The 21,678-nt window shown below is 53.7% G+C and overlaps 5 protein-coding genes across 5 annotated transcripts; 4 read left to right on the top strand and 1 right to left on the bottom strand.

Annotated features, from left to right (window-relative positions):
• Window positions 1–540: 540 nt before the first annotated feature.
• On the top strand, window positions 541–8,685 carry BDY24DRAFT_388912 (P-loop containing nucleoside triphosphate hydrolase protein). Its single transcript, XM_076640449.1, has 41 exons — window positions 541–735; window positions 808–1,234; window positions 1,306–1,411; window positions 1,482–1,579; window positions 1,656–1,972; window positions 2,044–2,234; window positions 2,299–2,373; window positions 2,453–2,534; window positions 2,607–2,770; window positions 2,922–2,980; window positions 3,122–3,208; window positions 3,285–3,383; window positions 3,463–3,525; window positions 3,619–3,712; window positions 3,789–4,021; window positions 4,102–4,164; window positions 4,235–4,436; window positions 4,524–4,577; window positions 4,608–4,609; window positions 4,740–4,786; window positions 4,864–4,945; window positions 5,019–5,157; window positions 5,224–5,330; window positions 5,408–5,596; window positions 5,685–5,782; window positions 5,863–5,927; window positions 6,001–6,061; window positions 6,174–6,313; window positions 6,385–6,450; window positions 6,516–6,625; window positions 6,696–6,803; window positions 6,863–6,937; window positions 7,030–7,114; window positions 7,203–7,352; window positions 7,428–7,546; window positions 7,620–7,645; window positions 7,720–7,882; window positions 7,966–8,016; window positions 8,107–8,236; window positions 8,339–8,400; window positions 8,485–8,685. Exons 1-41 carry the CDS (start codon window positions 638–640, stop codon window positions 8,596–8,598), a joined length of 4,701 nt encoding a protein of 1,566 aa, XP_076496723.1. The 5' UTR covers window positions 541–637; the 3' UTR covers window positions 8,599–8,685.
• On the top strand, window positions 8,662–13,172 carry BDY24DRAFT_441351 (Mechanosensitive ion channel-domain-containing protein). The gene is made up of 20 exons (XM_076644600.1): window positions 8,662–9,453; window positions 9,532–9,661; window positions 9,736–9,804; window positions 9,892–9,977; window positions 10,055–10,115; window positions 10,189–10,269; window positions 10,335–10,460; window positions 10,530–10,943; window positions 11,019–11,132; window positions 11,212–11,312; window positions 11,381–11,451; window positions 11,525–11,539; window positions 11,601–11,701; window positions 11,781–11,822; window positions 11,898–12,201; window positions 12,305–12,345; window positions 12,414–12,441; window positions 12,529–12,551; window positions 12,642–12,650; window positions 12,724–13,172. The coding sequence occupies exons 1-20, from the start codon at window positions 8,789–8,791 to the stop codon at window positions 13,075–13,077; spliced, it is 2,835 nt and encodes a 944-aa protein (XP_076496722.1). The 5' UTR covers window positions 8,662–8,788; the 3' UTR covers window positions 13,078–13,172.
• A 6-nt stretch (window positions 13,173–13,178) lies between these two features.
• MCM3 (MCM DNA helicase complex subunit MCM3) lies at window positions 13,179–17,492 on the bottom strand. Its single transcript, XM_076640448.1, has 15 exons — window positions 17,419–17,492; window positions 17,320–17,333; window positions 17,188–17,247; window positions 16,975–17,087; window positions 16,651–16,757; window positions 16,438–16,545; window positions 15,974–16,343; window positions 15,487–15,890; window positions 15,145–15,353; window positions 14,884–15,052; window positions 14,509–14,807; window positions 13,866–14,377; window positions 13,624–13,783; window positions 13,478–13,509; window positions 13,179–13,380 (listed from the first exon to the last, which is right to left on the bottom strand). The coding sequence occupies exons 1-15, from the start codon at window positions 17,423–17,425 to the stop codon at window positions 13,362–13,364; spliced, it is 2,583 nt and encodes an 860-aa protein (XP_076496721.1). The 5' UTR covers window positions 17,426–17,492; the 3' UTR covers window positions 13,179–13,361.
• A 58-nt stretch (window positions 17,493–17,550) lies between these two features.
• Window positions 17,551–19,298, top strand: BDY24DRAFT_58121 (uncharacterized protein). The gene is made up of 3 exons (XM_076645002.1): window positions 17,551–17,803; window positions 17,943–18,201; window positions 18,329–19,298. The coding sequence occupies exons 1-3, from the start codon at window positions 17,572–17,574 to the stop codon at window positions 18,996–18,998; spliced, it is 1,161 nt and encodes a 386-aa protein (XP_076496720.1). The 5' UTR covers window positions 17,551–17,571; the 3' UTR covers window positions 18,999–19,298.
• BDY24DRAFT_58119 (SGNH hydrolase-type esterase domain-containing protein) lies at window positions 19,285–21,332 on the top strand. Its single transcript, XM_076645001.1, has 10 exons — window positions 19,285–19,708; window positions 19,826–19,886; window positions 19,964–20,004; window positions 20,065–20,207; window positions 20,280–20,460; window positions 20,550–20,709; window positions 20,802–20,850; window positions 20,915–20,978; window positions 21,048–21,071; window positions 21,164–21,332. Exons 1-10 carry the CDS (start codon window positions 19,570–19,572, stop codon window positions 21,256–21,258), a joined length of 957 nt encoding a protein of 318 aa, XP_076496719.1. The 5' UTR covers window positions 19,285–19,569; the 3' UTR covers window positions 21,259–21,332.
• The last annotated feature ends 346 nt before the right edge of the window (window positions 21,333–21,678 follow it).

Genomic DNA, 21,678 nt, shown 5'->3' with positions numbered 1-21,678 from the left:
AGAACGCGTCCGAATCAGCTTTGTTTCGTCCTTCTGGGATCTGAATCTGCAGGTCAAAGCGACTGCCCGCCTAGAAGGTCTGAAAGTAGACATGCTTAGGGAAATCTTGGGCCTCGAGGCTCTCTCGTCCCCTCCGAGCTTCCCAAAACACGCGTCTCTTCAACTTGACGACACGTCGAAACCCAACGGATCCGAGAGACAGAAGGGAGTCATCCGATTCTCTAGTCAGGACTACACGACTCTCATCCCTTCGTGACTCGTGTACTTGGAACCGGAGGCTTTCTTTCTCTTTCGAAGGGTTGCTAGGGGGATTTCAGCCCGTCGGTGAGATCCGACGCACCGATCTGCCCTTCTTCCCTACTGCAAGTGAGAAAAAACTTCCCCAGCTGAGAGGAAGACACTCCTCGGTAGGCAGGGAGAATAAGAAAAGAACGGCAGAGGCAGGAAGAAGGAAGCCCACGCGGTGCCAGTCGACGGTCGCCATGCTGTTCGGTTGAAGGCCATTTGAAGCTCAGATTAGACCTTTCCTTCCTTCCTTCGACCACCACCCACTCCCTCCCCTTCTTCTCTTCTCCTACAAGAAGGCCCTCCTCGCCTTCTTCCCTACTCGACAACCTCCCAAGTCATCCGGAGGCCGATGGATCTCTACTCTGCTCAAAAAGCGCTCGTTGCGACTCTCCTTCCCTCCTCCTCCTCCACGTCCTTCGAGACCCTTTCGGCTGCGTTCGATAAGCCGTGAGTAGCAGCTCACCCCGATTCAGACCTGCTCAGCGAGCGTCAGGCTAATACTTGTATATCTCTTCGCAGTGCTCACATCCCCAAATCGTTCTGGCTCGATCAACGAACGCATCTCGCTCTCCTCGGCTTCGTTTCCATCCTCCTCCTCCTCGTTCAGTTCGTCGCCCTCCCAGCTTCCATCGGACTCTACAAACGAATCAAGAAATCCAGATCTTCTTCGTCGTACCAATCCCTCTCCTCCTCGTCTTCGGACTCGTCGGATACTCTCACTCAGGAGGAGGAGGAGCTCGAGACAAAGAAGGCCTTGAAGGAGGCAGCCGACGCCTTCCTGCGAGGCAAAGGATGGGTTGGCAAGAACGGAGGCTGGATGATCTTGACCTGGAGTCTGCTCAGGCTCGGAGGGTTGGTCACTTTGGTCGTGTTGAACGCTATGGCTGCTCTCAAGGCGGAGGGAACGAAGGAGACCCTGGTCGAGTTTGGCCTCTTCGGTCTTTTCGTGAGTTGAGCCTTCCTTTGTTTCTTGTTTCCCTTTCATGAGCTCATCGATAACTTTCTTTGCGCTACCAGTCTTACCTGTCCATCCTCTCGGTCGCATCGATCTTCTACCGTCCTTCCGTCAACTCGTCGGTCACTTACGCTCTCAAAGCTCACATCATTACTCTCTTGCTCGGAGGTGAGCTTTCGCCCTCTCCTCTCCCCTCCCTTCCTCGAGAGCTGACCTTCACCTGTATCGACCTTGACAGTCTGGTGCGTCTACGCCAAGAGGGACATCTACCCTATGATCACCTTCACCATTCGAAGCAGCGACAAGCTCGACGTCGCCATGTGGATCAGACTCGGAGTGCGTTTTCGTCTCTCTCCCTCTTCCTGAGCTCCTCCCTGAACTCAATCCCAACCCCTCTCACTTTTCCCTCCAGGTCCTCACCTTCACGGCTCTTTTCCCTCCCCTTTTCACTCCTCGTCCTTACATCCCTCTCGACCCGACCGGAAACTCTGAGCCCACGGCGGAACAAACCTCTTCCCTGTTCGCCATCTTGTTCTTCACCTTCCTCGACCCTCTCGTCTTCCACGCTTGGTCCCTGCCTAGCCTCCCCTTCGAGGATCTTCCAGCTCTCGGAGATCACGACAAGGCCGTCTACCTTCGAACTACGATGCTCTTCCAACTCGATCCTCACTCCAAGGACGCTCGAGCGCCGAAGAACAAGAAGAGGCATCTCGGTTGGAGGATTTTGAGGTGTGTAGCTTCGAGATAGAGCTCTCCGACTATAATCTTGGTAAGCTGACTTCTCTTGTTTCGATCAACAGGGTTTGGTGGAAGGAGTTCGCCATCAAATGCGTGCTCTCCGTCCTTTACGTCCTTCTCGAGTTCGCCGCTCCCTTGGGAGTCAACAGGCTGTTGACCTACTTGGAGGAAGAAGGAAAGGGAGCTATCCTCAAGCCTTGGGTGTACATCGTTGCGATCGGAGTCGGACCTTTGGCTCAGGGAATCACGTTCAGTAAGATTATCTTCCTCTTTTTCCTTCGACGCGTCGAAGCTGATCCCCGTCCGCTCTTCTTCAGACATCTTGATCTATGTCAGCACTCGATTCATGTGCCGAGCCGAATCCATCCTCACTCAGGTCTTGTTCGAGCACTGTAAGTCTTCGCACTCTCTTCCCCTCGTCGAAACGAGTCCGTTGACGCGTCGTCCCCCCCGCTTTCCTTTCCTTCGTAGCTCTTCGAATCCAACTCCGAGAAGACCCTACTGCCAAGAAGGAAGGAGCAGATGGAGAGCCTGCTAAGGCCGGAGGAAACCTGTGAGTTTGATCTCTCTCTCTCTCTCTTCTCCGACGCGTCGCTTGACTCTCCTTGTTTTCCTTCCCTCCCAGTGTCGGACAGATCAGCAACCACATGTCGAGTGATCTGGATTCGCTGATCGGAGCACGAATGATAATGCTGAGTGCTATAAGTGCTCCTCTGGGAATCGCTGTGTCCGTCTTTGGTCTATACAAGATCCTCGGATGGAGTGCGTTCGTTGGGATTTCGTTCTTGAGTGAGTCGATTTCTCTTCGTTTCCTCGTCGTCTTCCTGCAGCCGTAGAGACGTACCTTTCGTAGAGACTTGTCCCGAAGAGAAGGCCCCCAAAAAGAGATACTGACTCCGTTTTCTTGTCCTATCGTTTCGTCCGACGCGTCGACCAACAGTCCTCACTTCGCCTCTTCCCGCTAAGCTCGCTATGGTTCAACATGGAACTCAGAAGCTTGTGAGGATATACACCCTCTCGACTCTCTCGAACCTGTTCACCTGTATCGGCTTCGCAGCATTTCGATCCATGCCTCCTCCAATCTCGTTTCTCGATCGTTCTGACTCGTCTTTTTTGCTGTCGTCTTCCTCCCTCCTTCAGTTCACCGAGGCCGCCGACGCCCGAGTTACTCGAATCACGGAAGCGATCAACTCCCTTCGGATCACCAAGATGTTCGGAATCGAGGAGGTAAGCAGCTCTCCGATCTTTCCTCTCCCTCGACGAAGACGCTGACACTCCCTTTCCTTTCCTCGCCATCTTCCAGAACGTCAAGGCCTCGATTCAAGAGCTTCGGGCCAAGGAGCTGAAGCTCAACAGGAAGAGGAAGCTCTTGTCTCTCGGAATGAGCGTTGCCAACTACACTGTGAGTCTCTTCCCTCTCCCCTCGACAGCGATGCGACGCGACGAGATTGACTGACCCCTTCTCCTCTTCTGTTCCGTAGCTTCCTCTCCTTGTCATGGTTGTCACCTTTGCCTGCTTCGCCATCGTGCAGAAGGGGAACTTGGTTCGTCTTCGATCACGACAAGACGAGAGGAGAAGAGAAACGAGACACGAACTGATCTGTAATTCTCCTCCTCTTCCTTCCTTCTCTCGACAGACTGCCTCGAAGGTCTTCTCCGCAATATCAGTCTTCGCCATCTTCTCTCAGTCGCTAGGAACTATCTTCCAGATCTCCCAGTTCATCGAGTCCTGTACGTTGCGTCTCTTCTCACCTCTGCCTTCCCCCGAACTGACCTCCCCCCCCCCCCCCTCCTTCCTCCCCTCCAGTCGTCGCTCTTGGACGACTCAACAAGTTCCTCCAAGATACCGAGCTCATCGATCGACACATCCCAGGCGCCGCTGAACCTGCCGTCGAGGACCCAGACTTCATTGGTTTCCAGAACGCTACCTTCGCCTGGCTCAAGAACGCTCCCGAAGGGGACGAGACCGTTAGGAATTTCAAGCTTCACCTCGACGATCTCAAGTTCAAGAAGGGCAAGGTCAACCTTATCGAGGGACCTGTGAGTTTCGACCCATGTTCGGGGGTTGGGGAGGAACGGGAGACGAACGAGCAGCTGATTCTCTTCGGTTTTCTTCGCAGACTGGATCAGGAAAGACTTCCCTCTTCATGGCTCTGTTGGGAGAGATGCATTTCGAACAGAAGGTGCGTTCCTCCTTTTCTGAACCAACCAAATCACTCGCTGATCGAGCCGAAACCTCTCTTCCTCGACCAGCCCGGCTCTTCGTTCTCTCTTCCTCGATCTGGAGGAGTCGCCTACGCCGATCAACAGTCGTGGCTCCAGAACCAAACCCTTCGAGACAACATCCTCTTCGGGTCCCCTTACGACGAAGAGCGTTACACCAAGGTCGTTGAGCAATGCGCGTTGGCGAGAGACTTCTCTTTGTTCGATGCTGGAGATTTGACCGAAGTTGGAGGTTCGTTTTCTACTCTTCGCTCCCCTTCACTTCATTACGAAACGAATTTGCTGACTTATTGTCCTCGACTGTGTTCCTTTCGAGCAGAGAAGGGATTGACCCTGTCCGGAGGACAAAAGGCCAGGATTACCCTAGCAAGAGGTCTGTGTATCTTCTCTTCAAAGCATCGTTCCGAAGCCGTTCGCTGAACTCGTTCCTCTCCCTTCATTTTTCCTCTCTCGCAGCCGTTCGTTTCATCGCTTCTCCCTCTGGATCTTTCTTATCTCGGAACTGAACTTCACGTTGATTCGCTTTGCTTTACAGGTCTACAGTCCCGCCAGTATCCTACTTCTCGACGACATCCTCTCGGCGTGAGTTGCGCTCTCTTTTTGACTCGTCGTTTCCTCGCTGACCTCCGCTCCCTTCTTTCTTCTTCGCTCAACACCAGTCTCGACGTCCAGACTTCCCGCTTCATCATCGACAACTGCCTTCAAGGAGACATCCTCAAAGGTCGAACCGTCATCTTGATTGTGAGTTCGGACACCAGTTTCGTCCTTTCTCGTCGCCTGCGCTGACTCGTTTCTTCGCATCTTTGCTCCTCAGACTCACCACATCGCCATGGCCGGACCCGCTGCTGACTTCCTCGTCACCCTTCAAGACGGTCGCGTCAAAGCTCAAGGATCCGTCAACGAGGTTCTCAAGACCGATCCTGCTCTCTTCGTCGAGGAGAAGGTGGACGAGGGTTCGTTCAACCTCACTGCCGCTCTTCCTTCGACTTTGCTGACGCATCTTTTGTAAGCTACTTCAGGAAAAGCCGAGATTGCTGCTGAGATCGACGCCCTCGAAGGTCCCGTAGATGCCGTCGTCGAAAAACCTGTTGCGAAGGATGGGAAGCTCGTTCTCGCCGAGGAGAAGGTACGTCCGGGACTCTCTCTTCTCCTCATCTCCTCGAAGTAGCAGCTAACTCTTCTTCTCCTCTTTTCAACCTCCAGGCTGAAGGTCGAGTCTCTCGTCAAGCCATCAACTTGCTCATCTCCTCCCTCGGGGGCTGGATCTTTTGGCTTGTGGTACTCACCAGCATCGTTCTCGATCAGTTCCTCGTCCTTGCTCAGACTTGGTGGCTGGGAGAGTGGGCGGACCAGTACGATCCTCGACACCCTGAGGATGCTTCTAACGTCTCCGTGAGTCTCACGTTCGAAGTCGAAAGAAGGAAAGAGACGCTGACGGCCGGTTCTATCGCACGCTTCCCTCCTCCTTTCGGCTCCCCAGGTCAAGTTCTATCTCTTCTACTATTGCACCCTGGTCCTCGGAGGAACTGCTGCTATGTCCATCGGGTTCGCTGTTTGGGCTGGAGGAGCTGTTCGAAGGTCCGCGGTTGTTCTCTTCTTTTCTTCACGCGACTGGGACATCGAGGCTGACTCTTCTTCTCCACGTTGCATCTCTACAGTGGAATGGTTATTCACAAGAAGCTTTTGACGAGCGTCTTCTCAGCTACCCTTCGATGGCTCGACAGTTCGTTTTCTCTCTCCCTCTTCTTCAAAACCCTTCGAGAAGGCTGACGACCCGTCCTCTTCTCCCCTTCCAGTGACTCCCCAGGGACGAATCGTTTCTCGATTCACTCGTGATATGCGTTCGATTGACGGAGAGTGAGTCCTCGTCACCTTTTGAGCTTAAGATCTTGGGCACGAGGGAAGGAAAGGGACGGAGGACGCGCTTGTCGAACCGAGACTGACCGAGTGCGCTTCGTTTTCGACTCAGGTTCACTGAACTTACGTCGGCTGTTCTGGACATGGGGATCACGTTGGTCGTGAAGCTTGCTGGTATCACCTTCGTCGTCCCCTGGTTCTCGGCGGCTGGGTTGGTCTTGGTCCTCTTCGGATCTGCCATCGCTGAGCTCTGTCAGTTTTCCCCTCCCCTGCTTTCTCTATCCCGCTTCTTCGACGCTAACCCCTCCCCTCTTCTTGCGCAGACATCCATGCTCAACTCTCTTGCAAGCGTGAGATGAGTAACGCGAAGTCGCCGCTTTTCTCTCACTGTGAGTTCAACTTCCAATTGGACGCGTCGGGCAGATCTGACCTCTTCCGTTCCTTCTTTCCGCAGTCGGAGACGCCATCGCTGGTCTCGTTTCCGTTCGAGCTTACGGTGCTGAGAAGCAGGTCCGAGCAGAGGGAGTCAAGAGGGTCGATCGTTACATGCGGACTATCGTCGTCGTTCGTTCCTTTTCTCGTTTTTTTCTTCACGAAACCTCGACGCTGATCTTCTTCTTTCCGCCTCTGTCAGTTCTACAACCTCAACCGATGGTGCAACGTTCGATTCGACTCTCTTGCCGCCGTCTTTTCCTCCGCTCTCGCTGCCTACCTTGTGTACGGGCCAGGGGAAAGGACTGCTGTGCGTTTGACCTTCCTTCGACTTCTCTCCGGCGAGCTGTACTGACTTTGCTTCTTCAGTCTGCTATCGGTTTCACTCTCAGTGTCTCGGTTCAGTTCTCGACCCTGATTCTTTGGTTTGTTCGAGTCCTCAACGTACGTGAACTCTTCTCGATCCCTTTCCAATCAGACGTACCGCCGTCTCCCGCAACGTCGCTGACCCTTTTTCATTCTTCGTCATACTGCAGATGTGGGAGGTCGCTGGAAACTCCGTCGAGCGAGTCCAAGATTACCTGGTCATCGAGAGGGAGAAAGAAAACGCGCCCGACGGAGGTTAGACACTTCCCTGGCAGAGCACTCCTCTGAATCTTCTTGATCGCTGATATTCCCCACCTCTGCTGCTCGTCTCCTCCTGCTATAGTTCCACCCGCCTACTGGCCTGCTTCGGGAAGCATCAAGATCGAGAATCTGAGCGCCCGATACTCTCCTGATGGACCTCTCGTTCTCGACAACATCAACCTAGAGATCAACAGTGGAGAGAGGATCGGAGTCGTAGGAAGGACTGGATCAGGTGAGTCTATCTTTGCTCCAGAATTTCGAACAGGCGAAGAGAGTGAGTCGAACTGACTCTCCTGCGATCTTCCAGGAAAATCAACCCTCGCTCTCGCTCTTCTTCGACTCATCCCTACCACGGGAGATGTCTTTATCGACGACAAGAACTATAACGATATCAACTTGGACGCACTTCGATCGAAGATCACTATCGTGAGCAACGGCTCCGCTGCTTTCTATCGCGTCGACCCGTGCTAATCCCTTCTTCCCTCGCTTCGAAATCCAGATCCCTCAAGATCCTACTCTCTTCTCGTGAGCTCCCACACCTATTTCCGTTCATTCTTCCCAGTCTCAGAAGCTGATGGCTTCCTCGATTCTTCTTTCAGCGGTTCGGTTCGCTTGAACATCGATCCGTACTCTGAGCACGACGACGCCGTTCTTCTCGCCGCTTTGAAGTCTTCGGGACTCACTGGGCTTCAGGCAGCTTCCTCTGGAGATGGAACCACTACTCCTGGAGGACATGCAATCAACCTTGATACGCCCATTACCGTCAGTAGCGATCCGATCCGCTTCCTCCTTCGTTTCGTCCGAGAGAGTTCTCGCTGACTTCCCATCACCTATTTTCTTCTCAGGCTGGTGGAGAGAACCTTTCGTCTGGACAGCGTCAGCTTGTCGCACTCGCTGTACGTTGCTACCGTCCCCCTCGTCGATGTTCGAGCTCGACCTGACGCGTCTTCGCTTTTCCCTCTTCTCCGCTTTCTTTCGTCTCTCAGCGAGGCTTCGTCCGAAGATCAAAGGTGTTTATCCTCGACGAGGCCACGTCGAGCATAGATTTTGCTACGGATGCGCTCATCCAGACCTCTATCCGCTCTGAGCTCGAGGGAATCACTCTGATCACGATCGGTCCGTCCCTCCTCCCTCTTCCTCCAAATCTCTTCCCGACCTGAGCTCCACTAACCCTTTTCTCTCCTCTGCTCCTTTTCATTATTCCCTACTCTTCATCAGCTCATCGACTCAGGTCCATCCTCGACTACGATCGAATCCTTGTTCTGAGCGCCGGAAAGGTGGTGCGTCGTCGAGCCTCCCTCGTTCCTCCCTCTCTGTTCGAGTCCTCGACTTTCACTGACCTCTTTCCTCTCCTGCACCTTCAGCTTGAGTTCGACACCCCCAAAGCTCTTCTCTCGAACCCAAAGGGAGAGCTCACCAAACTCGTGGACGCCTCCTCGGATGCGGACGAGCTTCGATCGATTGCGAACGGACTCTAGGATGGGACGAAGTAGAGGGGGGTTGTGGTTTTTAGATCTTTCTTTTGGGTGATCTGGATCGAAAAAAATAATTCTTTGTTTACTTTAGTACGCGGCTCGGTCGAGAGATGGGTGAGTCGCCGAAAAGTCGTAACGTCGAAGCTCACCTTCCTTTCTCCTCCCTCCCCTTTGACTCGCCATCAACGACCTCATGCCTTATTCGGCGCCTTCGGGAGCTCGAACTCGTCTCTCCCAGGACTCCTCTCGCCCTTTACTCCGTAGCCCACCAGCGATCGGTACTTCATCCATCTTTCTCAAACTCGACCATTCATCCTCTCACTCGTCGACCGTCCCTCGTTCCTGCTCTCCTTCGCCTCCCTCCTCCTTACGTCGAAACCCAACCCCTTCATCGGATCCGGCTCCTCCCATTGCAGATCACTACCGCCGCTCCCGATCCTACTCCTTCGACCGACCTTCCAGCTACCCTTCTTCCTCCTCCCCACCCCTTCAAGAATCCGACCCCTCCGAGCTCAACAACCTCTTTCGCGTCACCCATCCTTCTCCCTCTCCTCCTTCCACTCCTCCCTTCCAACGACCATTCAAAGGAACTCGATTCTCAGAACAAGTTGATACCCGAGCGAGTGACTACGGCCTGGGATTCGGAGAGTCTTCGAGTCCTCTTCGAGGGGAAGGAAGGTGGGAGGAGAAGATGAAAGGTCGACCTGCGTCCGTGATGAGCTCGGAAACGAGCGACGACCTCGAGGACGAGAGACTTCACGATTGGTCAGAGGAGGAGGATCTCGATCAGGAGGAGGCTCACTTCGAAGACGAGATGGGCTTGGGAGGGAGGAAGAAGAAGAGCTGGGGGATCAAGAGGTGAGCGTTGACCGAGGGGAAACGGAAGGTGTCGGAATCTTAATCGCACAACGCTAACCAAAGTTTTCTCTATCTCAGGTTCACCCACTGGCTGTTCTTCTCGTTCCTTGGATCCCATTTTCTCGCTGCTCTGCTCGCGGCTCCTCCTGTGCTGGTCCTCCTCATCTGGGAGAGGCCTCATCCCTCGCCGCGTCGATCCTTCGTCCTTGTCAGTCCTCGTCCTTGCACCGTTTCTGCCGTGGATCGACATACTCGAGCCTCACCATTCACTTCTATTCTCAGGACAACGTATCAGCCTGGTTCTACTGGATGGCTTTGGGTTCTGTTGTGACCTGGTGGATCGCTTTGATCGTGAGTACAGCGTTGACGCGTCGCGTCTTACTTTCGGACCTTCTCGTCTGACCTTGAATCGACGTTTCTCCACCTCCTTTTGCGCAGGTGGATCTGCTTCCTCTTATGATCGTGGGATTGGTGTCGGTCATATGGGGAGAAGTCACCGAGAAGCTGAAGATGCACCTGGAATCGTTAGTCCAGTCGCGTCTCCGTCTCCTTCCTGCCCGTTCTGATTGAATATTTTCTCCCTATACTTCGGTTCTTGCAGCTACGGTGTCGTACGAGGCTGGATCAAACCGATCCTTTACGGGGCCTGGGCTTGGGGAAGCGTCAGTAAAGCGTCCATCTTCGCTCTCGGAGTCGTCTCGTCGCTGTGCTGATTTGCGTTGTTCTTTTCGACAGTGGGTGGTCATGTTCGAGAGCGTCTACGATCTCTACAGCTCTAATGACGAGATGCCGAGTCGTGCCTCCTACGCTCCACGGGTGAGATTGACCCTCCTTTCTTGAATTGAACGACGACTGACTTCTTCTCCTGGTTTCGTTCTCAGGTTCAACAAGTTATCGAGCTTCTATTCTTCGTCATCCTCCTCTACTCTATAGAGAAGGTTATCCTACAAGTCATCGCCCTCTCCTTCCACCGAGTCGCGTTCAAAGATCGTCTGAAGGACATCGAGGTACGCGTTCTGTCGCGTCTTCCCTCCTTCTCTTCAGTGCCTGACTCCATGTCTCTCCCGTTTCGTCAGTTCAAAACATCAGTTCTCGATCGACTCAACTTCTATCGACCATCTCATCAACCCGTCGTCCCTCAGCTATTCGAACAGGATCCTCTTGTCGCTGCCGTACCCATGGCTCCGCCGCCTTCGCCCTCGTTTTTCTCTCGCATCTTCCGCTGGCTTGGGTTTCACCCATCACATCAACCTCTCAACACAAATCACCACACCTCGTCGTCTTCTCAGCTCTCCGATACCCTCCCTACCTTCTCCCCTCCAGATACTGCCTTCCCTCCCGAGTCGTCGCAGACGGATGGACCCAACGAGTCGAGCAGGAGGAGTCGCACAAGATTCGGCAGGGTGCTCAGAGGTCTCAAAGTCAAAGTCAACCGGTTCAACAAGCAGAAGACGGTTGTTCTGGACGTCGCTAGTGCGAAAGCTGCGAGGGTGAGTCCTTCTTTCTTTCTCGAGAGAAAGAGACGCGCAGAGTTTTGACCGATCTCTCGTCTTTCCATGCAACAGCATCTCGCCAAAGCACTCTACGTCGCTTATCGGAGAGACAAGAGGCCATATCTCGACCAGAGTGACTTCAGATGTGCTTTCGCAACCGAGGATGAGACGAAGAGGGCTTTCGCAGTGAGCTCGACGCGACGCGACTGTTCGAAATCTCCCGTCTCTCGAGCTGACGAGCCTTTCCGTTTGATGGTCGGTTCAGGTCTTCGACGAGGACGGAAACGGGGACGTCAGCAAGAGTGAAATCAAGGCTCTGGTGCTCAGTATCTATAGGGAGAGGAGAAACCTCGCTCGATCGATGCAGTTCGTCCCTCGTCTTCGCCGCCATGGCCTTCGATTTCTCATCTTTTTTCCTCTGCTTCTTTCCACAGAGACGTGGATCAAGCGACTTCGTCCTTGAATGCGATGTTCCTCCTTCTGGGTGCTGTGATACTCGTCTTCAGTTCGTAACGCTCAGTCGTCGCCCGACCATCCTCTTCTGTGTTTCTTTAGCTGACCTTTATCTTTCTTTCCAGTTGCTCTCGCTGTCTGTGAGTCAACTACCAAAGTATATCCAGCCGTCGATGCTCTCTAAAGAACTCTCTCTATCAGTCGGAATCCAAATCGGAACGCAGATCACGTCGTTGTACACTCTTGTCTTGGGTTTGTCGTTCGTCTTCAAGAGCGCTGCTTCCAACGCGTTCGATTCGGTCGTGAGTTCTTATTCTAGGTCTCATGAAGTTACATAGCTGACCTCCTCGAGTGATCTCTTCTCCCTCGCTCACTCACCAGATCTTCATCTTCGTCTCGCACCCTTTCGATACGGGCGACCGAGTCAGTTTATCCTTCCTTTCCGACTCCCTTCCATCGCCCCCCACGAACTCTCACCCGCACCGTTTTTCGTCGAAGGTTTTCATCGGGACAGAGAACTTCATCGTCAAGAAGATGCGGATCTTCTCCACGCTCTTCAGGCGACTCGATGGGACGGAGGCCTTCTACGCCAACTCCGTTCTCTCACAGACAAAGATCATCAACATTCGACGATCAGGAGACATGACGGAGGTGCTCACCGTCAACGTCGGTTGGGGAACTTCCACATCGAAGATCGATGAACTCGAGAAGTGCGTCTCGAATTGGCTCGCTACAGACGAGAAGAGGGACATGGACTCTTCGACTTCGATCACGGTGAACAAGATCGAGTTTCAAACCAGCAGTGAGTTCTGGAACTTCCTCGTCGAGGTGTGCTTTGTGGGCTTTTCGTCCACCTTTATCGCGTCGTTTGGACTGACGCTCCTTTCTCTTCTCGTCCCCTTCAGTCGAATGCATCTTCGGAATCCCTCATCTAGGGACCTGGCAGGTCAGTCTTTCACCCTCAGTCATTTTCCCTTTTCCTCGTTAACTGATTTCGATCCCTCGCTCCCACAGGACTGGCCAGCTCGTTGTGCGAGGCGAAGTGGGTCGGCGCGTCTCATTCTCTTCCGTTGCTTCATTTTCTCGAGCTGACGCTTACCTCTCGTTTCGTTTACCTCTCGTTTACTAGCGAGATTCAGTGCCGCAGTCAAAGTCAGTCTCAATCAAGTCTCGACTGACTTCTGGCATTCGTTCTGTCTGACCTCTCGTCCTCTCTTCTCCCTTTCTCTCTCGGTCTCTCAGCATTACATGGTTCGTCTCTCTTCCCCGGTACCCTCGTCTCTTCGTCCATACCTACCTGCGCCTCCCTGTTCCCCCCAAACAGGAACAACTCAACATCACCTGCGTCAACTCCTCACAACCGCTCCATTTCATCACTTCCCCTCTCGACCTCGTCGCCCAAGCCAACCCTCCCCGTCCCTCCCATCCGCCAGAACCAAGCGAGGACCGGCTATCTCGCTCACGCTCGCTGCGACGAAGCGCAACCATTCATCACCGAGAACCTTCCATGCCGTCGCAGGAAGAGAGGACGCACTCCTGCCACACGGGAATCCATCAGGCTCTGGGTTTCCTTCCTCCTCCGAACGAGCGGGGTTCGAAGACGACAATACGGAGGAGGAAGACTCAGAGTCGGAGGAAGATCCTCGCGATGGCTGGGGTTGGTGCTGGTGGGGATTGAGCGACGGGAGCGTCGAGGGAGGGAGGAAGAAAACGAATAGAAACGACTCGACTGTTGATCAACGATACATAGACCTTTGCGGCTGCTTGCACGATAGAGCCTTCTTTGAAAGCATAGGGATCGTATAGCATTTCGAAAAGATAGACTAGCAGATGTAGATAAGATGAGGAGAGGAGACGAAGAAATAAACCAAAAGAGCAGGTAAGAGAAGAAGAGCAAAACCCAAAGCGAACGGAACCTCAACACCCTCCCTTGAAGTAGAGAAACGAAAGAAGGCGTCATAACTAGATCTTGTAGACGATGCTGAAAGAGAGAGAAAGGAGGAAGGCGGGAGGGGGTCAGCTTGGATGAGACGGCGCGTCGAGAAGGATGAGAGGAGAAGAAATAGACGGCAACTCACTCTCCAGAGAACATGATCTCGTTGTCCTTCGCCTGTGGTGAGTGAAGAAGAGAACAAAGAGGGAGCGGAAACGTCTCGTCAGTGTTCGTCGGAATCGTGAAAATAGAGAGAGGAGAGGGAGAAAAGGGGAATCGTCGAAAACTCACCATCCTGACACACATCGCCTTCGCCTCCTCACTTCCAAACATATCCGCCGGTCTGAGATCCTTGTTGATATCCGGAAGAACGTCTGTAAGCTCGAGGAACTCCTCTTCGCTGTACTGGCCGGCGAAGAGATCTCCGAGACGTGTTCGGAAGAGGGAGAGTCTGCTAGGACGAAAGCAAGAAAAACGAGTCAGCGACGGTACTCAATGCACGAGAAGAATCGAGAAAGAACATAGAGACGAACCGTTCAGGAGCCACAGGACCTTGACTTCCCTGAGTAGGAGGCTCAGCGATCTCCTCGTCCTCGTCCTCCACGACCTTCATCGACACGTCCTCCTTCTCTCCAACCGCATCCTCCTCCTCTCCTCCAGCCTCGACCTCCTTGCTCGCACTTCTCCTAGCCGTCGGAGGCTTCCTTCCCTTCCCCTTCGCAGCTGCCTTCCTCGGTGACGATCCAGCAGGCATCTCCATCCTCTTCTCAGCCTCCGCCACTTCGTCCTCGTCCCCTCGAGCTCCAGCTCCTCCTTCGTCGTCGTCGTCGTCCGAATCCGAATCCGAAGCGGCGGGAACTCCGTCGTTGAGCTTTCTCTTCTTCTTCCTAGCGGGCTTGAGAACCTCCTTGAACAGGGCGAATCGAAGGATCTCCTCGGCGGCCATGGCGTCTCGTTCGTCGACCTTTTGGGAGAGTCGAGCTTTGGCGTGAGCGGTTGAGAGACGGATGAGAGTTTCGAGGGTACGGGCAGTGAGAGGAGAGGTCTGTCGAAAGGAAGGAGACGGAAATCAGTAAGTCAGGTTGAGCTCGAGACGAAGACGCGTTCTTCTTCCTTCCTCGTCCTTTCTCGAAAGGAAAAAGAATACAGGAGGTGGAAAGAGAGGTATAGACTCACCCTTTTGGTTCCACTAGCCAATTCGTCGTTCCTCAACGCAGCGTAGACCGAGACGATCCAGTCGGCGGCTCCCTTGGTGAGGACGGGTTGGATTCGGTTCTTGGCGTATTGGATGTACTTCTTGACGAAAGCGATGGAGAGGACCTCCTTCTTCTTGTTGGCTCCTCGTCCAGAGGTGGTGGTGACTCCTCCGTGAAGGAGAGCAGAGAACTTCTCGAAGACCGGGGTTTCGAGACGCGACTCCTCGAGGTCTCCTCCGACGTCAAGGTGCTGTTCGAGGTTGTCCTGAGCAGGAGTACCTGAGAAGAGGGTAGAGCGAAGAAAAGCGAGTCAGCACTCTACTCGAGAGGTACGAAAAGGAGTAGTGGAGCTCACCTTCTTCGACTCCTGGCTGAAGGTATCGATGCATTCGAAGGACGTGTTCCGAGATCATCCTGTCCCTCTGCTCGTCGACGTCGTCCGTCACGACGAAGAGAAGATCGAATCGGGAGAGAAGGGAGTCGGGAAGAGCGATGTTTCGATGAGGATCCTTGTGAACGTCGTACTGTGCGAGGAAGGAAAGGGCGAAGACGCGGTCAGCCTTCCTCGTTCGACTCGAGACTTCGACGCGTCGAGGAAGAAAGTGGTTGAACTCACTTGACCGTAGATGGGGTTGGCGGCAGCAATCACACTGCATCGAGCGTTCAAACTCGTATGGATTCCTGCTTTAGCGATGGTGACGGTCTGCTGTTCCATGACCTCGTGAATGGCGACTCGATCCACGTCGGACATCTTGTCGAACTCGTCGATACAGACGACTCCTCGATCGGCAAGAACCATGGCTCCGGCTTCCAGTCGACGTTCCCCTGCGGAAAAAGAAGGCGAGTAGAGGGGACGAGAAAGAAGAGGGAGGGAAGAAGGAAGAGACGCGACGAGGAGTCAGCGACTCAAGATGAGAAAAGGAGACTTCTTCGACTAGCTCAAGGCAGGCAGACTAACCAGTATCCTTATCCGTCGTTACAGCAGCGGTGAGACCGACTCCCGAACTACCTCGTCCAGTCGTAGCGATGGCGAGAGGAGCGGTGTTGAGGACGAATCGGAGCATCTGACTCTTCGCCGTACTGGGATCTCCGACCATGAGGATGTTGATATCTCCTCGAATATGGGTTCCGTTCTTGAGATTTTTCTCCATTCCACCGAGCAAGAGGAGGAGGATCGACTTCTTGATGTAGTCGTGACCGTAGATCGAGGGTGCGAGGGATTGGGAGAGGAGGTCGAAGATGTTCTTCTTCTTCGAGAGTTTGTTGATCTGACGAATGTCGGTATCGGTGATGGGAGTCTGAGCGATTCCTCCTCCGGATTTCGAGGAAAGGAGGATGACGTTGTTGGCGAGAAGTTGAGTGCTGCACGAGGGAGGAGGAGGAAGAGAAGGTCAGCTCGTCGTTCATCCTCGCTCTCTTCTCCTTCTCCTTCTTCGGTGACTCACGTGAACCCTCTCGACCCTCCACCTCCTCCCATACTCTTGTAGATCCCAACCAACTGAATCCTATCTCCAGGCTTACACCTGTCGACCATGTCGTCTTGAAGAACGACCTCGACACTCCTCGGGAGCTGACCTGCAGGAGCTCGTTCGGGCATCTCTTGGATCGACACCGTCTGCTGATCCCTGAAGGTGGAGAGTCCGTACTCCATGGTAACGACGTGGCCGTCTCCGTCGTCCTTGGGGACCGTAACGGACGAGGGACCTGCTGAACCTGCTCCGGGCGTGGTTTGGTCGTGGTAGGATCGAGTGTGAAAGAGGGTGGTGTCGGGGCAGTAGTGGATGGAACGGAGCATTTTGGGACGGACGAGAGAGCCTGGGAAGAGTGAAGCGAGTCGAAGGGACAATCGAGTCAGTGTTGAGATCGCAAGAGCACAGGGCAAGAAAGAAGACGAAGAGGGAAAGCTCACATCGAGTAACGATTCCTTCCAAGCTGACCATCTTTCCGAGCTGAGCACTTCGCAGGGTTCGAGGGTTGACATGGTTCTCTCCGAAACTTCCTCGAAGACCGACGTAGACTGGCGTGATGAGAGGGTAGAAGGTCAGTTATCGACGCGTCGAAGGAGAGAAAGGGAAGGGAAAGGGAAGGAGAGTTTGGTTGAAAGATGGATTCCTGAACGAACATTGCTTGCCGACGATCTCGTCCTTGAGAGGGTCGTGAAGGACGTCTACCAGAGACTGGAGAGCAGCATCGAAGGCTGGCGAGAAGGATCCAGGTTGAAGGAGGAGCCTGGTAAAGGAAACGAAGGGAGGGAGGGAGGGAAGGGAAGAAGGTGAGCTTTACTTTGTTCTTCGATGATCGGGATTGCTGTTCGTGCTAGGGATTTCCAGAGCACAGAAGAGCTCGCTCTCCTCTGGACACCCATCTGCAGTAGCATTTCTCCCTCTGCATGCCCCAATTCACTCCTGAAAAGCACTGAGACGAGGGGAAGGAAGCTCAAACTCACCCATCTGCGTACTCTCGGTTGTAGTCCCTCAAGTCGTCCAAGTTTACGATCAACCTGACCTCCTCCTTCCTGAGCATCTTGAGAACATCATCTCGGTAGTTATGATTAGGGTTCTGTGTACAAAGAAGTGTGCGAAAGAGGGAAAGACGGGTGGATGGTGAGCTTCGAAACGAAGGAGGAGGGAAGGAGGAGAAAGAGAAGAAGCTCGCTCACCTCGTCTTCCAGGAACTCTTGAAACACACGAATTCGATCCTTGGTGAGATCATCTTGAAGCTGAAGAGAGAAAGATGAAGAGATATGTGGTTAGAAAGGATCGTTCGAGAGGGAAGAAGGAGAGGAACGAACGATGGGAAGGTCGTCTTTGGGAGAAGGGAGAAGGAGAGGAGGGAGTCAGCTTGAAAGGAGAGAGAGATCCACAAGCTGGGATTGTAGATCTACACTAACCTGCCATGCTTCTTGAAGAGAAGAAAGAGAGAGAGAGAGGAAGAGGGAAAGGGATGGGTTTGAGAGGGTGAGAGTTGAGGGAACTCATTCAACGCGTCTGGCCTCATTTCTCTTTCCTTCACGCGAAGCTTCCTTCCCCTCCCTCTAACCGCCATGAGCTCCCTCACTCCCTCCTCCTCCTCTTCTCTCGCTCCTCTCACCCTCAGCCCTCGCTACTTCCCTTCAGAAATCATCGGTCAGATCCTCTGCCAGGTCCGACACTTCAACCGACGGAGCACCTGGCTCTGGAGGGACGCTCGTCTCGTCTCGAGATCCTTCAAGGTCGAGGTAGAGCGCATCTTCAAGGAACACCACCTCAAGCATACGTCCATCTTCATAGATATCGGTGAGTCCAACTTCTCAAGAGATTCTGCGAGAAGGAAGAGAAGGAGAGAAGGGGGAAATCTTGAGCTTCGACCTTCCTCCTCCGTCTCGTTTTGCCTCTTTCCTTCGCTCACTCTAGCCTTTCTTGCTATCACCCTCAGGCCGAGTCTACACCAAGAGAGATGGCAGGGTCGATCTCGGAACCCACTTCGAATTTGATCGCTTCCTCTCTAGCGAAGAAGACTCCCTCATCGTCCTCAAGGCCGACACCGCTCGCCGCTTCAAGAAGATGCTCCGTTCGCACCTCGAGTTACTCGACGAAGGAACCGGATGGCTCGATGTCGCTCAGGTGGAGGTCAGGAGAGAGGTCAGGGATACTCTGAAGGGGATCGTTGGACTCAAAACGGATTGGGAAAACCTGTGAGCTCGACCCTTCCTCCCTTCTCCTTCTCCTCTTCTCGCCCTGCCAATCGTCCCCTTCTTCGAGCTCCTGCCCTACGCATCAGCCAATTTCTGACCCCGTACTTTTCGTCCTGCTCACCCTCAGCGAAATCACCTGCCCCTGGCGCTCCCTCCTCTCTACCTTCTACTTCGAATCCTCCCTCCAAACCGCCTGCCTCTCCTCCAACCTCGAAGCTCACAAGGCTCGCATGGAAGCAACCCTCGGAGAACTCAAAGACGGCCCCATCGAGGCTCGAATGTTTCACATGTTCGACGGTATCGCAGACTGCTTCTCCAACTCTGTGAAGTTCGCCAGGAGGGATCGAATCGGGTGGTTGACGTTGTGGGAGTTGAAGAGCGACGACTACGAGAAATACAAGGATTACACGATGGAACAAGCTAGGGAAATTCGCTTCCCCTCCAACCCATACAACGAAGAGGAGGACGGGTACGAGGACGAAGACGATATGGAGGACGAGGACGATATGGAGGACGACGAGTTGTGGGACGGAGGAGAAGAGAAGAGGATCCTTAAGCAGATCCAGGAGACGAATCAAGCCCTTTCGTGGGATCCGTTGGAGGACGATGAGCCTACGGACAAGGAGGAGGAGGACGAGGAGGAGAGGAAGGCGAGGGAGTTGAAGAAGGAGCAGGAGAGGAAGAGGGCTCGTTTCCAGAAGATCGTAGATAAAGGGACGGGTCAGGTCGAGGAGGAGGAGGACGACGCTGAGGAGGGAGATGAAGAGGACACGACGGATGAATCCGAGGAATATTGATGAGCTTGGGGGAAGGAGTAGATACCTTTGAACGGTAGCTGGATTGGAGGCTGGGTTCGATGAGTCGCTGGACGTTCTTCTCGTTTGATTTCTCCCTCGACGCGATGCGACGAAATGATCCGGAACATCTCTTCTCCATCCTCATCTTCTTAATTAACGCGTGGTCTCACCCGCATGCTACTGCACCACTCTAGCTTCTACGGATAAACGCCAGCGGCGAACTTCTCGCTTTTCGCGGCGTCCGTTTCCTTCAGTCGACGCGCCTCCCCCTCCCGCCCTCCCTCCCTCCCTCCAACTTTCTCCCGCTCTCGTCCTTCCCCTGCTCCTTGTCCTCCAAAATACATCGGCCTTTCGCCCTGCCGAACCTCGGTCAGATCCAGCTCAAACGAACGGACCGGCCGCTCTCAATGATCAGCGCTCCCACCTGATCTCTCTCTGCCTTTTTGCAGGTTTTAGACCCCTTCTGGCCTTCTTCCCTCAAACCACCATCTACTTCCCTTCCTTTCGTTTTCACTAGTCGTTTTCCAGACTCTATCTTCCCTTCCTTTACCCCCAAAATCCATCTCGAACGATGCGCCTCCTCTTCCTCTCCCTCACCTTCCTCGGATTCGCGAGCGCTTCCAGTATCCTTCAGCAACGAGAGCTTGAAAACGCTGTTTCCTTCGTTTTGGTCGGAGATTCTACGACGAACAACGGCACTACTGTGAACTGTGAGTGCTCAAAAAACCGCAGGAAATCGAAAGGAGAGACTCGGAGGGAGGGGAACGGGCGCGCGACTGACCTCTCGTTTTCCTCTTTCCTTCCCTCCGTTTGATTTGCATCGACAGCCGGAGGATGGTCAAACGGATTCTGTGCCTCCCTCAAGCCAGGAACCTTCTGCTCGAACAGGTTCGTTCGCTTTATCCTAGCAATCTCAGCGGCCCGAGTTGACCGACGCTCTTTTCTTCCCTCCCGCCTCCGTTTAGAGCTAGTAATGGAAAAACGACTGGAACCATCGTCGACTCTGGTACGCAAAATTCCTCGTAGCCGCTCTGGCTGTCTAGTGCTGACTCCTGGTTCTTTTCAGGCTTCTACGCACTCGCGTTGGCCGATATCAAACAAGAGGCGCGTCGTTCACATTTCCGTTCGTCCACCAAGAACCTGACTTCCCCTACCTTTCTCCTTTCGAAACTCCAGGTCAAGAAACACAAGACCGTCTTTGTCACCTTCGTTCGTGCTCTCTCTTTCGTCCTTTGTTTCCTCGTTCCCGTCGCTCATCTTTGCTTTTCTCTTCCCCTCCAGTCCTTCGGTCACAACGATATGAAGATAGCACCTCCCGAGTCTATGGGAGCCAACCTGACTAGGTTCATTGCTGAGACCCGAAGCCTCGGAGCCTACCCGGTCCTCATTACTTCGGTGTCGAGGCGAAGCTTCGTCGGGGAGACGGACGTGATCAAGGACACTCTCGGTCCTTGGGCTGACGGTTAGTCCTCCCTCTCAATCTCTCCTACACCTTGTTCCTGGCCTAGAAGCTGACTCGATCAAAACCTTTGCTTCGCCTCGTCCCGACAGAAACGACTCGAGTCGGTGCGACAACGAAAACCCCCGTCCTCCCTCTTCTCGCCACCAGCATCTCGTACCAAGAGTCCATCGGCAGAGTCGCCACTTGGATCTTGAACCGATCTCCTACCGACTTCACTCATCTTAACTTGTCTGGACAGCACCTCTACGGGTGAGTTTGAGTTTCAGTTCTCGACGCGTCCGCCTCACTCTCCCTAGCTTGCTCATCGCGTCCCTTCTTTCTCTGCTCGATGTGCGTTTCAGTCGAATGGTCGCCGATCTTTTCCAGCTCTTTGCTCTGAACTACGAAGGAGTGAGTCATTTCCTCAACTCGTTCAACGTCGACTTGGACTGATCCTCTTCGGCGCTCGTTTCAGATTCCCAAAGTCAAGTCTCCCTTCATCACGGATCCTCCTCTTTCCCTCGCTCTCTACAGCGGAAGTGAGTAGCTCGGTCTTCTCCTCCCCTTGAGCTTGCATGTATACTGACTTCGTCCCTTTGGATATCCAGAGCAATACGTTTTCGTCGCCGAATGTGAGTCTCTTTGCCTTCGTTCTTTCCTTCGCGTCGTTTTCAAGCCGAAGGAACCAAAAAAATCTGACGCAAGGATTATTTCTACTCCACAGACCCTCCCAACAACGGAACTGTCCTCACCAGCTCGACTGCAGTCTTCTCGGGAAGCGCAACCCTTTCAGCGACGCCGAGCGTCAGCTCCGTTTAGACTCTCTGTTCGGTAGATCTAGTCTTTTCATTGTGGATAGTTCTCACAACACTCTGATTTTCTTTAGTTCTCGGTTAAATTCATCACTGTTTGCCTCGCTCTTCGATGTTGAGAGTCCTCCTGAGTCCGACGCGTCGCAATTTGGAGGTCGTTCTTTCGTTACTTTCGGATCGCTACACAGATACTCGTTTTCGGACAGGACAGCCGCCCTTACGTCGCCAGAAGACAAGCTGGGCTCTAGAAACGCAGTCGAAAATGGGGAAGTCTTCGAATCGACGACGCGTCGAGGCCGTTCCCGCTTCGACTCTCACTCTTCCCTCTCATCTTTCGAACTCCACCACACAATTTTGAGAGATTGGAATGCTATAGAGCCGCGTGAGGCCTTTTGAAAGTTGAGGGGGAGAGCGTGCAAGGAGGAGG

Source organism: Mrakia frigida (genome assembly GCF_051309035.1).
Source record: "Mrakia frigida strain ATCC 22029 unplaced genomic scaffold BDY24scaffold_15, whole genome shotgun sequence".
Lineage (NCBI taxonomy): Eukaryota > Fungi > Basidiomycota > Tremellomycetes > Cystofilobasidiales > Mrakiaceae > Mrakia > Mrakia frigida.
Note: the sequence above shows the minus strand (reverse complement) of the source record. Positions and strands in the feature narration are given on the sequence as shown.

Coding starts and splice junctions, on each gene's coding strand:
- BDY24DRAFT_388912 (XM_076640449.1), top strand. CDS start 638: ATGGATCTCTACTCTGCTCAAAAAGCGCTCGTTGCGACTCTCCTTCCC. Junction 736..807: donor TCGGCTGCGTTCGATAAGCC/GTGAGTAGCAGC, acceptor ATCTCTTCGCAG/TGCTCACATCCCCAAATCGT. Junction 4,946..5,018: donor GTCGAACCGTCATCTTGATT/GTGAGTTCGGAC, acceptor TTTGCTCCTCAG/ACTCACCACATCGCCATGGC.
- BDY24DRAFT_441351 (XM_076644600.1), top strand. CDS start 8,789: ATGCCTTATTCGGCGCCTTCGGGAGCTCGAACTCGTCTCTCCCAGGAC. Junction 9,805..9,891: donor CCTGGTGGATCGCTTTGATC/GTGAGTACAGCG, acceptor CCTTTTGCGCAG/GTGGATCTGCTTCCTCTTAT. Junction 12,346..12,413: donor CTCATCTAGGGACCTGGCAG/GTCAGTCTTTCA, acceptor TCGCTCCCACAG/GACTGGCCAGCTCGTTGTGC.
- MCM3 (XM_076640448.1), bottom strand. Junction 16,344..16,437: donor GGAAGGAATCGTTACTCGAT/GTGAGCTTTCCC, acceptor CACTCTTCCCAG/GCTCTCTCGTCCGTCCCAAA. Junction 13,784..13,865: donor GGTCCTGTGGCTCCTGAACG/GTTCGTCTCTAT, acceptor TCGTCCTAGCAG/ACTCTCCCTCTTCCGAACAC.
- BDY24DRAFT_58121 (XM_076645002.1), top strand. CDS start 17,572: ATGAGCTCCCTCACTCCCTCCTCCTCCTCTTCTCTCGCTCCTCTCACC. Junction 17,804..17,942: donor GTCCATCTTCATAGATATCG/GTGAGTCCAACT, acceptor TATCACCCTCAG/GCCGAGTCTACACCAAGAGA. Junction 18,202..18,328: donor AAAACGGATTGGGAAAACCT/GTGAGCTCGACC, acceptor GCTCACCCTCAG/CGAAATCACCTGCCCCTGGC.
- BDY24DRAFT_58119 (XM_076645001.1), top strand. CDS start 19,570: ATGCGCCTCCTCTTCCTCTCCCTCACCTTCCTCGGATTCGCGAGCGCT. Junction 19,709..19,825: donor CAACGGCACTACTGTGAACT/GTGAGTGCTCAA, acceptor TTGCATCGACAG/CCGGAGGATGGTCAAACGGA. Junction 20,208..20,279: donor AGACCGTCTTTGTCACCTTC/GTTCGTGCTCTC, acceptor CTTCCCCTCCAG/TCCTTCGGTCACAACGATAT.